Genomic DNA, 15,471 nt, shown 5'->3' with positions numbered 1-15,471 from the left:
GCTTCTGTTTTATCGGCCGGACCGAAGGATCAATATTTAAACGATGAGTGATTACCTCGGGGGGCACTCCGGTCATGTCCAACGGAGACCATGCAAAGACGTCTTTGTACTCCTTGAGGAGCTGGATGGTTTTTTCCCGAAGTAGAGGCGTTCCCGCGAAGCCGATCTTAACCGTTCTGGATGGATCGTCTTCGTACAGCTGAACTGTCATCGAATTCGGCTCCGGTATGACCTCGGTCATTGCCTCTGACTCCGGCTGCTGTGATTGCTATGCTTGGTGGTGCCGACCTGACTGCTCGGCACTTCTAAGCGCAATTTGCAGACATTCCTTTGCTCTCTTTTGGTCACCTCGGATGACCGCTATCCCTCCCTTAGTAGGGATCTTGATGGTGAGGTGATAAGTGGAGCAAATGGCCCGAACTGTGTTGAGCCAGTCTCTTCCCAGGATGACGTTGTACGGGGACCGAGCTTTCACCACGAAAAACTCAATCATCGTACTGGAGCTAGTAGGCGCTTTCCCCACCGTGATCGGAAGGCTGATAATACCTTCAGGGCGGGTGTCCTCCTGGGCGAAGCTCTTCAGGGGAAGCGGAGCCGGGCTGAGCCGAGCTGGGTCCACTTCTAGTTTGTCGAAGCACTCTTTAAAAAGAATGCTGACTGACGCTCCTGTATCCACAAACACCCTGTGGATCAGTTTGTTTGCCACTCCGGCTTGGATGACAATGGCGTCTTGGTGAGGAGAGATGGCCGGGACGGGATCAGCATCCGAGAACGTAATCACTTCGTCCTGCTTCAGCCTTTTATGCGTTGGCTCTTCTCGATTGGAGCCTCTGCGCTCTGACTTCAGGGACGACTTGGTCTTCCCGGCAGGGAGAGCGTCAATAGTCAGGATTACTCCATCATATTGCGGCTCGTCATCGTCTTCGGGATCCGGCTGCCTTTTCGGATCCTGAGGAGCGCAGTTCGCACCTCTCTGCTTCTTATTCTTCTTTGACTGCTTGCTTTGGTATTTTTTCAATGTCCCTGCCCTCACAAGAACATCGATACCTGCAGCCAAGTTTCTGCACTCCTCGGTATCGTGACCGTGGTCTTGATGGTAGGAGCAGTAGTTATCCTGGGGTCGGCGCGCGGCAGATTTCGTCATCCGCTTTGGCTTTTCGAACAGGTCAGAGTGTAGTTCGAAAATTTCCGCTCTTGGCTTGTTCAGCGGTACGAACTGAGCGGGCGGCTTCTCGGGATTGAGACGGGGTCCCAATCTGTCTTGCACCGGAGTCCTTTGAATCCTTTCAAAAGGAGTTCGGCGAGGATGTCCCTGATCGCCAAAAGGAGTTCGGCGAGGATGTCCCTGATCGCTATGATCGGGCTTCCTCCTGTCTCCTCGGGACGATGAGCTGTCTAACGACCGTTTGCGACGGTCTGCCTCATCGGCCCGGGAGTACTGGTCCGCAATGTCCCACATTTCCTGAGCTGTCTGCGGACCGCACTCAACGAGCTTCCTGTAGAGAGCTCCGGGCAGGATTCCATTTTGGAATGCCGAGATGACAAGCAGATCGTTGAGATCGTCTACTTGCAGGCATTCCTTGTGGAATCTTGTCATAAAGTCGCTGATTTTTTCGTCGCGACCTTGACGAATGGAAAGCAGCTGAGCCGAAGTGATTCGGGCTTCCGCTTTCTGAAAGAACCTCCTGTGGAAGGCATCCATTAGATCTCGGTAAGATCTGATGCTGCCCTGGGGGAGGCTATCGAACCACCTTCTCGCGTTCCCGATGAGCAGCTCGGGAAACAGCTTGCACATGTGGACCTCGTTGAGACCCTGGTTCGCCATGTTATACTGATAGCGCCCCAAGAAATCGTGAGGGTCCACGAGCCCGTCGTAAGTCATCGACGGAGTTCGGTAGTTCTGTGGTAGGGGAGTTCGGGTGATGTCGTCCGAGAACGGAGTCTTCAGTGCTCCGTACACGGCGAATCCGATATCTCGTCGGTATGGAGGAGATTGAGTTCTCCTGTGATTCCGGTACCGAGGAAGAACAGGAATATGTCGGGGTTGAGGATTCTTCTTCCTGGAAGACACGGCACTACTGCGGTAGTGACTTTCATGTCTGGATGAGGAAGGAGAATCCTCCGTTTTCGTCTTCGGCTCTTGGCTCTTTTGCAGGAAGGCTAAGAACTCATCCTGCTTCTCAGCCAAGAACAGCTTGACAGCCTCATTCAAATCAGGCTGCTGGGAAGACTCAGTGGGACGATTTTTGGAGCGGCCTGTTCCTTCGCCATGAGAACTGGTGGTGGATTTATCCCTAGGCTGTTTTCCAGACCTATGGGATGGATTGGCTTCCTCCTGGTTCTCACGGGCAGGAATACGGGTACTCTGCGATCTGGTATGCATTTTTTGGGTGGAAAAAAATGGATCAAAAATTCGCTTTATCACAAATTTTGTTCTCTGATTCCCACAGACGGCGCCAGTGATGGATCCGCGAATTTCTGATGTTAGTAAAAGCTGGTAGAGAATGAAAACTACAACACACAGAATTTACGTGGTTCGATTTACTGAAGTAAATCTACGTCCACGGGAAGAAGGGAGGGCAAGATTGTATTGCTTGATCTGGGATTACAGCTTACAACACAGACTTGCTATATGATTTTATCTCTAGAGAGCTTCACCTCTTCTATCTGATCTAAGTTCTATTTATATCTTGAACTAAGATCGTGGCTTGCATCACCACCCTAAGTCGTGGATGTCGTGTAGGTCATGGCCTAAGATCGTGGATGTAGCGTAGGTCATGGCCTACGATCGTGGCCTGAGTTGACACCACGTGGTAGTGGGTGTGTTGGACATCCTGTATGGGTCCACTAACTCCTTGTTCGGTCGAATACTGAGACCGAACTGCTTTGGTTGCCGATCTGAGAGTAGAGCTTGATGCCGACCTGAGAGCAGAGCTTGATTGGATGGCTTTTACCGAGCTGTAGGCTGAGGCCGAACTCTTTGGTAATGCCGAACTCATACTCCTGCTTTGGTTGCCGATCTGAGAGTAGAGCTTGATGCCGACCTGAGAGCAGAGCTTGATAGGTTGGCTTTTACCGAGCTGTAGGCTGAGGCCGAACTCTTTGGTAATGCCGAACTCATACTCTTCCTTGGGCTTTGGGCTGATGGGCCGTCATTGCTGTTGGGCTTGTTTAGTACGCACCCCATCACACATCAATCATCATCAAATGACAAGGTTAATCCAGGGTAGAGATGATATATACTTATTCATTACTAGTACTATATGTTAATCATAATGGCTGCAGGGATCTATTGCATATTCTTTTGATGAATCAATGATCAGGTTGTAAATTGTACACTCCTAATTTTCTGCAAAAGTTAGTGAAAAAGTTGTGTAAGCATGAAAACTATCATAGCAAGTTCGTGATCAATTGCAGAATCATATATATAGCTTTGTCTCTTCTCTTTCAATTTCAAGTTTTCTTTTGTGCTGGTGACTTCAAATCTGGATTAATTTAATTGCACGATTAAATCATTAATGGGGATCGAATATATAGTATTAAGTGGGGGTTTGACTGCAATTTACTCTTGGGTTATATGTTACTCCTCATCCCTAGTGTTTATACTTTACACAGTCATGGGACGGATCACCTAATCCTAATTACTATCCATCTTTCATTACATGTCATTTTCTGCTATATGTAGCCTTAATTATATAATTATTACTTAGCTGAAAATGCTGTGCCTATTCATAAATATTCAGCCTTTCCCTATTGCAATTTATCCCCTTTCTCCGATTTTCTACATTTCTAAAACTTTCACATTCATGTCATAAGATAAAGCACTAATTATTCCTTAAAAAGTATCTAGCTTCTGATATAGCTGCTGTAGACTATACACATATTATCAACCACAATATGTTATATGGAGTATATAGCATTTAACATATATCGTGGTCTAAAATTGGCCCCATTGGAATCACCTTTTTGCAACTCACATATACCATTATGCCTTTTCTACAAATTCAGATTATTCCACCATTATAAGATGCCTAATTTACATACAACCAAAACAATATTAGCAATTAATCAAACAATAGCAAAAAGATAAATTTGGGGGAGAAACATCCCCTATATCTATTTATATTCATCACACTACACATACTCAAAATTCAATATATATTGCAATTCACATCACAATCAACACAAGAACATGCAGATGCAGTCTCCCTCTCCCCTTCTCTTCATATTGGCTACCATAATCCTCACACAATTATCAAAAAACTGTTATAGCTCATCACTGAATTCATTCATATACGTAGGCTGCTCCCAACTCAAATACAACCCGGGCAGCCCCTTCGAGTCCAACCTCAACTCAATCCTGACATCCATCGTCAGCGCCGCCTCCTCCGCCAATTACAACAACTTCAAAATCGCCCTCCCGGGCTCCGCCCAGGGCGACGTCGCCTACGGCCTCTTCCAGTGCCGCGGCGACCTCGCCTCGGCCGACTGCCGCCAGTGCGTCTCGGCCGCGGTGGCCCGCCTCCGGGCCACGTGCTCGGGCGCCACGGGCGGCGCGCTGCAGCTCGAGGGCTGCTTCGTCCGCTTCGACAACGAGTCGTTCGTCGGGGCGGAGGACAAGACGGTGGCGGCGGACAGGTGCGGCCCGCTCGTGGGCGACGACTCGGGCGAGCGCGGCTCGGTTTTGTCGTATCTGGGCGCCGGGGGGCAGTTTTTTCGGGTGAGTGAGGCTGGGAAGGTGCAGGGCATGGCGCAGTGCGTGCAGGATCTGAGCGTGGGGGAGTGCCAGGATTGCTTGTCGGATGCTGTCGAGCGACTCAGGACGCAGTGCGGCTCGGCTGCGTGGGGGGATATGTTCTTCGCCAAGTGCTACGCGCGCTACTCGGAGCGTGGGTACACCTCCAAACCTGGTAACTAACTACACCCGCCTCTTTTTTAAACCTATGTCACTTAATTTGATTAAATCCGTCGTTAAATCATTACGGATTAAGGTTGAAGGAAAAATTGCGACGGGATTCTTACAGCAATGTGAAAATAAATATCGATATTTAATATATTTTCAAATTTCAAGTACATAAGAAGATTGAATTATAAATACGTTATGAAATAGTGGGTGCGGTCTGATTTTAGAGAGTGGGCCGCATCTTAATTACTACTACTAATATGACTATATGAAGGGTCTAAATCATAGTGAAAGGGTAAATTAAACTTTTGGTGCAAGTGGGATTACCCCTAGAGTGGAAAATAATGGAAATGACGAGTTTTTGTGGATCGAAATGAAATCGTGTGTCTTAGAAGAAATATTGCAGTCTTTGCCTTTTTTTTTTCCTTATATATACTAGGCCAATAATTTTGGTGAAAAAGCTGAAATATACTCTCTGATATATGATCATGCCGTGAGCTTCGCATAATTGAATACTAACTAGGAAAAGGAAAAAGTTGAAGCAAAGGTTCAGTTTCTTCCTTTTTCTGTTTTAGGGTGGGGAAATATTTTCAATAAGGCCGGCATTTCCTTTTTTACTTCAAGAATCTCACCCACACATTGCATAATCCAACCCACCCAAAAAAAGGTTTACTTTATACTTTTTAATGAGGAATATATAAAATATTATCTTAAAATTTACTTTACACTAATTGCTAGTCCAATTTTTTGTAGGATAGGAGTATAACTTTTTTGCCAGTGAATATTAGTACTAACTTAATTGCTAGTCCAATTTCATATGCTTTTATTAAACCGCCATATAAAAAATACTTTTTGTTTAATTTTATTTTAATAAATATTCCTAAAATACAAATTTTTTAACCTAATTATTACACTTACAAAAAAAGTGAATGATGAATTCCGAACCGGTGGTTTTATATTTCCTTTTTTTATGATGTGTACGTACTTTGTCTTTATAGGAAAGCACTGTGTTGATATGAAAGCATTGCTAAAACTAAAAATTACTATGATTTACTACTCCCTCCGTTCCATAGTAGTGGAGAGTTTTTTTTTCAGTACGCGATTTTAAAAAAAATTATGTTAAGTAAGTTGAGTAAAGAAATAAGAAAGTAGGAAATGAAAAAGGTAGAGAGATGAAGAGAGATAAAGTAAGAGAGAGTAAAGTAAGTGAGAATAAATGTGTTGACTTTTACTAAATAGAGAAATGACACCAGTACTATAGAACGTACCAAAATGACAAAATGATTCCACTACTTTTGATTAACTATTTTTTCATGGGAGAGCAACAATTTATTATCTATTATTGTACAGAAAATGATGATGATGATGATGATGAGGAGCTGGATAAAACACTAGCCATTTTCATTGGACTTGTGGCTGGTGTAGCAATACTCGTGGTCTTTCTCTCTTTCTTGAGTAAAGCTTTGGATCACAAAGGTAACTCATCCTAAATCTCCCCCATAAATTAATTACGAGTTAATAGTTGCATTTGTAAATGATGAATTAAATAATGCATAGTAATTAATATTTCTTCAATTGCAGGTGGCGGTAAATAAGCAAATCACGTTGCAATCGTGTGGTGAATTTCTTTTTTCTTTTTTGTGGTTTATCTCTTTTCTTTGGCTCAAGCGAGCAATGAAAAAAGTGAAGAAGGAAAATTCAAAATTCCATTCGGTCCATGCCTCTATCTTGTCGTAGTTTTCATGAATAATATTGGTTACACTTCTGTAAAAAAATGTGTTGATTCTCCAACAACGATCAAGATCATTTTAAAACCTTAGGCTAGCCATTTGATTAAATTGTTAGTACCGCATATAATGTATTTTTTTTGTGTCACGGTGCACCTTCAGTTCTTCAATAATTTCGATAAGGAAGCTTCACTGATTTGAATCATTTAGCCTTATCTGCACTCAATGAGCATTGACAATGCTCGCCGATTGTGGTGCACTTAATGAGCATATATATATGCACACAAATACAAGTATACAAATATTTATGTTCACAATACTCTATCGTACAACTTTTTTTGGAGACAACAAACATGCTCACAAACGTAGCAAGCACGGTTGCACTTGCAGAAAAATAATAATAGAAATAATTAAACACAAACAAAATATTGAAAACCAATTAATAGGCAAACGTAGAGGCCGAAGCAACAGAAAATATAGTTGTCAATGTTCAAATAATCATACTTGATTCCTTTCAAAACTACTTTTTATAATTTTTAAATCAAATTTAAGACTCATTACAACCTCAGCTTAAGATGCACATATATTACTGCTATATTATCTGCAACGTTTTTAAACACGGTGTTTATGCGGAAAATATTTTTTATAATAGTTTTTCTATATAATTATTCGAGTGATTAGTGATCTTAATTTGTGAAATTCCTCTACACATATTCTTTTGTGATAGTAATATTTTATTTTAGCCAATTTTTCTCGTATTACTATAGACTTGAGTTTGCCAGTTGAGGAAAACTGTGGCCCAATTTTGATGATGAGCTCTATGAAAACACCAAAGCCCAAGAAGGAATGGTAGAAAAGGATTGATTATATAGGCCCATAGGGTATATTTAATCCATGGGCCCATCTCTTTCTCTTACATAGCTTCTTATTTAGAGAATAATTAAAAATATAATCTAGCCTCTTATTTCAAGAATAATGAAATATAATATAAAAAGGAATTATTAAAAATATCAATAAATGTTCTATTCTTATTTCAGTATTTTCCAAATTAAATTCATAAGTTAGAAAGCTAGTAATTGCTTGCTACACGCCAGATTAAAACTAGAAACAATACATAAGATAAAAAATAAAAAAAAAAAACAAGAGAGAAACTGCATTAAAAGTGACCAGTACTTGATTAGATGAAATCCTCTTTTTGCTATACGGTATAATTACCGTATGAGCCTTAGTAATAGCCTCGAATCCAAACTTTCAAATAGTCATCTTCAAAGATAAAATAATTAATTTCTTCAATTTATTAGCACCACAAACTTCAAAGCTCCGGTCAACTAGATTGGATGAGAGAACATGTCATTAGTGGAGAAAAACCACCCAAACAATTACTCCTTTCTTTCCTTCAAAGCCGTAAACTATTACTCCATTAGTATAACTTTTATACTTCTATTCTTAACCTCTTTTAATGTCATTTTTCTATAAAAACTCCGACAAATTGATCAACCAAAAAATCGGTATGAATTTAGATAAAATATACTCCATGGAGTACTAATATGTCAAGTCCAAAATGGACGTTTATCATTAATCACTCTAATTAATACTTTAATTAAGAGAATTATTATGACTAATACCTTATTTTTTGTGATTAATGCATTTTACGCGTGTCTTTATAGGAGAACTGGTCTAGAAAATACTATGGCAGAGAATTATTTGTATTTCTCGAAAAAGTTGTTTTTTTTGAATAAGTCATACACCAATGCTATTTTCTATAACTCCTTGTCATTAATAAATGATGGCCTACTTTTTTTCTGCCTTTTCCCATGTTTGAATTATTTGTGTGGTGTATTTGTATAACATTTTGTAGTTTTCATTACAATTGACATGTACCAAAAAACAAGCTATTAACAAAATAAATTAAACAGTTTTAATGAATCGTAATGCATAACATATAGTATTATTTTATTCTTACAATGTGTCGGATGGAATATAATCATTTTCCAAACCAATCATATGGAAAAACGGAGGAAAAAATGAAAGCAAATCTAATCTACTTCTCTAACTTAAGAATAAGAGGAAAGTGTACAAAAAATATTGTATCCAGTCCAGGCGTTTTCCTTTTTCTTTTGGTTCTTTCTCCAAAAAGAATGCGTGTAGTAGATTTTGTGAAATTGTATGACATTAAAGTTGTATACTCAACTCCATAATAGGATCGGAAAAAAAATATTGTGTTAAACAATATGATGGGTCATGACCTGTTATTGAGGTTTAATAGTGCTTGAATCTAAATATTGGTTCATTCAAAATTATCTTTATCACAAAGGATAAATTTGTTTTTTTTTGATGCAGAATATAGAGTAAAATAATTGATTAATGGTTGAACAAATAGTTCAGCGGAAGCAACAAACAACAGAGAGGCAAAACCAAGAAAATCAAACAGAAGCACGAAAAAAAAACGGCAATGAACTCCTCTCATGAAATAAACTTGTTAAATTCGATATTTATTAGCTTCAAATACAACTTTAATAAACCAATTTACATGTCCCCTTTGGTCAATTTCATAAAAGAAAAGCATATGAAGGCTTTATCAGCTTTGACAATCCCGTGTTAAATTAATAAAATAATTTTATAAAAAATAGTTAACTCGAAGTAATAAATGTGTCAATTATTTGTCAAAATGTTATAGTACCTAATTCCATTCCATTCCATTTACCGGCATCCTTCCACTATTTTAAACCTGACTAATCTGGAATCCGTCGACCGAAAAACCCACCAATAGTAAACATGTATTGCTCGCTAAAAGTCATTAGAGCTTAATTTTTGTGATTAATTGAAGAAACAAAGATAGAAATTCATCAAATGGAACTAGAATACAAAACTTGCCAGAATTCAAGGCAACATCGATTTTTATACTGTAGTGCATAATTATTGCTAGCCACACGTAATGAACATTCCACATGTAAATACAGTAATTAATAGTAATAAATCTGAATTAGTCCTAATCAAAATGTAAGTGAGTCATGTAAACCAAAATGAACACAATAGAATACAATAGAATAGAATAGTGAGGGCAGGCGTCAAGTCCTTGCAACATCAAGTCTACCCTCAACTAGCAAGTGATCGTTGACTCTCGCTCTACCAACATCAAAACTACTCAATTGAGCAATTTGCATTCTAAAATCTTCTTCTTCAAACACTCCAAATTCTCCTATATTTCAAATTCACACCATAAAAAAATGTCACACCATCACCACCTCTTCCTCTTCCTCTTCCTCTTCCTCTTCCCCCACCTCCTCCTCTCCCTGTCACCAGTATTCTCCGATATCGCCGCGGACCGCTCCGCCCTCCTCCGCCGACGGCCCTCCACCTCCTCCTCTCCCTGTCACCAGTATTCTCCGATATCACCGCGGACCGCTCCGCCCTCCTCCGCCTACAAGCGGCCGTCGGCGGCCAAACCCTCCGCTGGAACACCACCGCCGGCTCCTCCCCTTGTAATTCGTGGCGAGGCGTCGTATGCAACGCCACAACCGACCGCGTCATCGAGCTCCGTCTCCCCGCCAGCGGCCTCAGAGGCACCCTCCCGCTGAATTCCGTCAGAAACCTCACCGAACTCCGGGTGCTCAGCCTCCGCAACAACGCCCTCTCCGGCCAACTCCTTTCCGATTTAGGCCATCCGCAATGGGCGGACGATGGCGCGCATCGTCCGCGCCATTCATCGTCCTCCCCCACTGTGGGTGTGTGGCATAGGCCGCGGACGATAGTCGCGGCCTATGCTTCGGGCGCGACTTAAACCGCGGACGATGGCCATCGTCCGCTCCATTGCGGACGTCGCGGACGATGGCCATCGTCCGTGACATCGTCCGCCCCATTGTGAAGGCCGCGGAAGATGGCACGCGGACGATGGCACGCGGTTTTGTTTTTTTTATATAAATCTCGTTTCTCATTCAGTTGTGCATACGAACATATTGACTATCTCTCAACATATTCTCTCTCAACATCCAACGAAAATGAATCCCGGCGAAGACACCAATAGTTCTAGTTCGTCTGATTCCGGTTGTTCGATTGACGAAGCAAAAGTGCACGACTGCTATTCGTCAGTTGGCATACGGCACCACGACGGACCTTTTTGACGAGTACCTCCACTGTGGGGAGACTACAGGCCACGAGTGTCTGAAGTACTTTTGTCGGGGGATAGTAGAGGCCTATGGCGACACATATTTGCGCAAGCCGACAGCCACTGATTGCCTGGGTCTGATGCAGATGCACGAGAGGGCGCACGGGTTTCCTGGGATGCTCGGGAGCATCGACTGTATGCACTGGCAGTGGAAGAACTGTCCGACGGCGTGGAGAGGCCAATTCACAAGTGGATACAAGGGCAGCCACCCGACGATGATCCTCGAAGCCGTCGCTGACTATCGGCTTTGGATCTGGCATGCTTACTTCGGCGTAGCTGGGTCGAACAACGACATCAACGTCCTCAACTCGTCCACCCTCTTCACCGACCAATGTAACGGCAACGGCCCGGCCATAGAGTTCACTGCCAACAGACGCCAATACCATATGGGGTACTACTTGGCCGACGGCATCTACCCACGGTGGCCAGTTTTCCTAAAGACGGTCAGCTGCCCGATTGGTGAGAAGAGGGTTTTATTTGCGCAAAAGCAAGAGGCGGCGCGGAAGGATGTAGAGCGGGCATTTGGGGTGCTCCAATCACGGTGGGCAATTGTGAAAGGGCCGGCTCGTTTCTGGTACAAGGAAGTCATCGCCGATGTCATATATACGTGCATAATCATGCACAACATGATAGTCGAGAGTGAAGGCGGAAGCATCACCGATTGGAATGACGACGACCGTGCATCTAGCTCTGCCGGCACATCGACCGAGACACCCGATAGAGGGTTACCATTAGGTTTCGATGAGGTTTTATCTAGGCAGGCCTCAATGCGCAACCAACAGGAGCATGCGCAGCTCATGAGCGACATGATTGAAGAAGTGTGGGCTCGTAACCGCCGTCGCTGAGTTTGCATTTTTTATTATTTCGCATTGTAATGTATTAATTTTTATTAAATGAATGAAGTTTTTAAAATTCGTATTTTAAATGTATTTTACTTTTTTTAATTCGTATGTATTTTTTAAATATTACAAAATTGATGATGTGTCGCGCCATAGGGCGCCCCACTGCAGGTGGAGAAGGAGGAGGATAAAAATGCTGACGTGGCGCGCCTTAGGGCACCCCATTGCTGATGGTCTTAGCGTCGTGCACTTACCTCGAGGATATCCACCTGCTAGGGAACCGCTTCTCCGGCGAGATCCCGGAGAGCTTTTACACATTAACGAATCTCTTGCGTGTGAATTTCACCGGAAACAGATTCTCCGGCAATCTATCTACCAATTTCAACAACCTCACTAATTTGAGGACTTTGTATCTGGAAAGCAACCAGTTTACCGGACCGATTCCTGATTGGAATAACCTAACCAACCTCAGAAATTTCAACGTTTCCTTCAACATCGATGTAACGGGATTAATTCCGTCGACATTAGGCAATTTTTCCGATCAATCCTTTTTAGGAACCTCTCTGTGTGGCAGACCTCTTCCTTCTTGCTCAAGTGATGGTGAAAACAACCTTTCCGACGGCGCAATAGCCGGAATCGCAATATGATCATTCGTTGCATTGCTTATAATTCTGTGTATTGCCTTCGTTTTGTGGAAAACATACAGAAGCAGAAAAGTCCTTCCGCATAGGTCTCCGGCCCCACGCTCCCCCGCCGGCGACATTAGGACTCCAGTTACTGAGCAATACAACTGGCGTAACAATGAATATTCCGAGACGAAGAAGGACAGCGATGGATTGGTGTTTTGGGGGAAAGAGGATGAGGTTTTCAGTTTGCAGGAGCTGCTTAGCGCCTCAGCAGAGGTGATGGGGAAAGGGACGATCGGATCAACATATAAGGCATATTTTGAGAGCGGAATTCAAGTGGTTGTAAAGAGGTTGAAGAATGTCTCTGTTCCAGAGGCCGAGTTCAGAGTCAAAATCAAGGAGGTCGGATCGCTTCTTCACCGGAATCTGGAGCCTCTCCGTGGCTACTTCTACGGTACGGAGGAGAAGTGAAAGGAAACAGAGAGAAAACATATCTGGAAAGCAGAATACATTGTAGCTGAAAGAGGAATATTGAAAAGCTACTGTCTCATTACCTTGAAAGTTCGATACACCTTACACATATATAGCCTTATCAAGAAGCACCTAGAACTTTTACTAAATCAGAATCACTAATGATAATCATCAATTTATCTGACTAATCATAACATAAACTTGACTAATTCTACCTTGCAATCACTTGTACAGCCATGTCCCTATATGAGAGCTTGTGGTCCTTCACATTAGCTGGATTCTTTCCAGCTATGCATCCAAGTGATACGAATCCAGTACATCTGGTCTTGCGTGGATCTTGAGCACCAATGGAATGCATCGATTCATCACTTTTAGTACCAACTTTCTGATCCTCCATCACTGCAACTTTAGCTTGAGGTTGTGCCTCTTCACATCCTTCAACACGCCCCCTCAATCTGAGTGCAGATAGCGAAATTACTCCAAGTTTATTACGCAATTTCACGTAGGATTGATGACTCAAAGGCTTGGTCAGTATATCAGCTATCTGATCAGTAGTTGGGACATGTCGCAGCTCAATCTTCTTGTCTAAAACTTTGTCACGGACAAAATGGACATCAAGCTCGATATGTTTGGTTCTAGCATGAAGAACTGGGTTTGAAGCCAAAGCAATAGCACTCATGTTATCAACCCATATGACAGGAACTCCTCTATCTTCAATTTTCAGCTCGTTGAGCAAAGAACTCAACCAACTCACTTCAGAGGCAGCTTGTGCAAGACTCCTGTACTCAGCTTCTGTACTTGACCTTGCCACAACATTTTGCTTTTTCACACACAAAGAAATCAATTTGTTTCCAAAATATGTACAATAACCACTAGTGGACCTCCTATCATCTAGATCAGCCGCCCAATCTGAGTCCGAAAAAGCAGTCACAATACCATTTGATTTTCTAATATGGATTCCAAAATCCAGTGTACCAGAGAGATACCTGAGTATCCTTTTAACGGCTTTCCAATGTGTGTCTAAAGGTGAAGCCATGTATTGACTTACCTTATTGACAGCAAAATTAATATCAGGCCTAGTGATTGTAGCATACTGCAAAGCTCCAACTGTGCTTCTGTACAATTTCTGATTTTCAAGAGGCTCACCAATTGACTTGCTCAGTTCACAAGTTGAAACCATGGGTGTTGGACAACCTTTAGCACCTACCATGTTTACTTTCTTCAAAAGATCTTTGATGTAATTTGATTGACAAAGGTGAAGACCAGCCTCTGTCTTCACAACTTCAACACCAAGAAATAAGCTTACCTCCCCAAGATCTTTTAAAGAAAAATGAGAGTTAAGCTGAGAAATAACTGTCTTGATGGATGAAGAAGAGTTACCTGTTACCAGCATCTCATCTACATAGATTAGAAGATAGATCACCTCATCACCTTTCTTTCTAAAGAACATGGAAGCATCTGCCTTGGACTGGTTGAAACCAAGGTTAATGAGAACAGAATGAACAGTGAAAAACCATGCGCGTGAAGCCTGTTTTAAACCATATATGGCCTTTTTGAGCTTGCAAACTAAATGAGGACCACCTTGTTCAAAACCAACAGGCTGTTTCATATAGATGTCTTCGCCCAACTCACCATTTAGAAATGCATTATTGACATCCAGATGAGTTATAGACCAACCAAGAGATACAGCCAAGCTGAGAATGAGTCTGATAGTTGTGGGTTTCACCACAGGGCTAAAAGTTTCAGTAAAATCAAATCCAGGTTGTTGAGAAAAGCCTGGGGTAACCAACCTTGCTTTGTGTCTAGCAATGGCACCAGAAACATGCATTTTTAATTTGAATATCCAGGTACAACCTATCAGATTCTTCCCAGGTGGAAGAGTGGTCAAGATCCAAGTGCGATTTCTGAGCAAAGCAAGAAATTCAGCAAGCATTGCTGCTTTCCATATAGGGATCAAGATGGCTTCAAGAGCAGATCTTGGAATGAGGTATGGTGAGGCAGTGAGTGAATAGGCTTTAGGCTTGAAAATGCCTGCTTTGGATCTTGTTGTCATGTGATGAGTGAGTTGGGCATTTTGAGGGAGTGGAGGTGGATCATTATTAGAATCATGAGTGGTTGGTGAAACATGGATATCTGCACATGATGAAATGGGAGTGGAATTTTCAGATGAATGAGATAAGTCAATATCAGCAGATGAAGAGTTATGAGATGAGTGTAAATGTGGGAGTGGTGGCTGCTTCATGATCAGTTTGAACTAGAGGTGGAGTGTTATCAACGATCACAGGAGAAGCCGGAGAATGAGGAAAGTTCTGAATGTTGTTGACAGCAGAGATATCTCCAAAAGATTTTGATTGAGAAGGAAATACACTTTCATCAAAAACGATATCCCTTGTTACAATAACTTTCCCACTAGGAAGTAAGGCTTTGTTGCCTTTGTGTGAAGGACTATATCCCAAGAAGATCGCCCGATCAGATCTGTAGTTCAGTTTATGAGCATTATATGGTCTAGTCAAAGGGTAACAAAGACATCCAAAAACCTTGAGAGTTGTATAGTCAGGTTTGGAAGAGAACAACTTCTCAAATAGTGACATATTATTGATAGTTTTGGCAGGGAGAAGGTTGATTAGATGAACAGCAATGAGAAAAGCATCATCCCAGAATTTTTGAGGAAGAGAAGCTTGAGAAAGAAGAGCTAGACCAGTTTCCACAATGTGTCTATGCTTTCTCTCGGCAAGACCAT

General features: G+C 42.2%; 2 protein-coding genes across 2 annotated transcripts; both read left to right on the top strand.

The window, feature by feature from the left end:
* Positions 1 to 4,058: 4,058 nt before the first annotated feature.
* LOC121769510 (plasmodesmata-located protein 6-like) lies at positions 4,059 to 6,778 on the top strand. The gene is made up of 3 exons (XM_042166339.1): positions 4,059 to 4,910; positions 6,254 to 6,379; positions 6,485 to 6,778. The coding sequence occupies exons 1-3, from the start codon at positions 4,193 to 4,195 to the stop codon at positions 6,496 to 6,498; spliced, it is 858 nt and encodes a 285-aa protein (XP_042022273.1). The 5' UTR covers positions 4,059 to 4,192; the 3' UTR covers positions 6,499 to 6,778.
* A 5,086-nt stretch (positions 6,779 to 11,864) lies between these two features.
* On the top strand, positions 11,865 to 12,731 carry LOC121766693 (probable inactive receptor kinase At5g16590). The gene is made up of 2 exons (XM_042162960.1): positions 11,865 to 12,199; positions 12,341 to 12,731. Exons 1-2 carry the CDS (start codon positions 11,865 to 11,867, stop codon positions 12,729 to 12,731), a joined length of 726 nt encoding a protein of 241 aa, XP_042018894.1.
* Positions 12,732 to 15,471: the final 2,740 nt, after the last annotated feature.

Source organism: Salvia splendens, chromosome 15 (assembly GCF_004379255.2).
Source record: "Salvia splendens isolate huo1 chromosome 15, SspV2, whole genome shotgun sequence".
Classification (NCBI taxonomy): Eukaryota; Viridiplantae; Streptophyta; class Magnoliopsida; order Lamiales; family Lamiaceae; genus Salvia; species Salvia splendens.
Note: the sequence above shows the minus strand (reverse complement) of the source record. Positions and strands in the feature narration are given on the sequence as shown.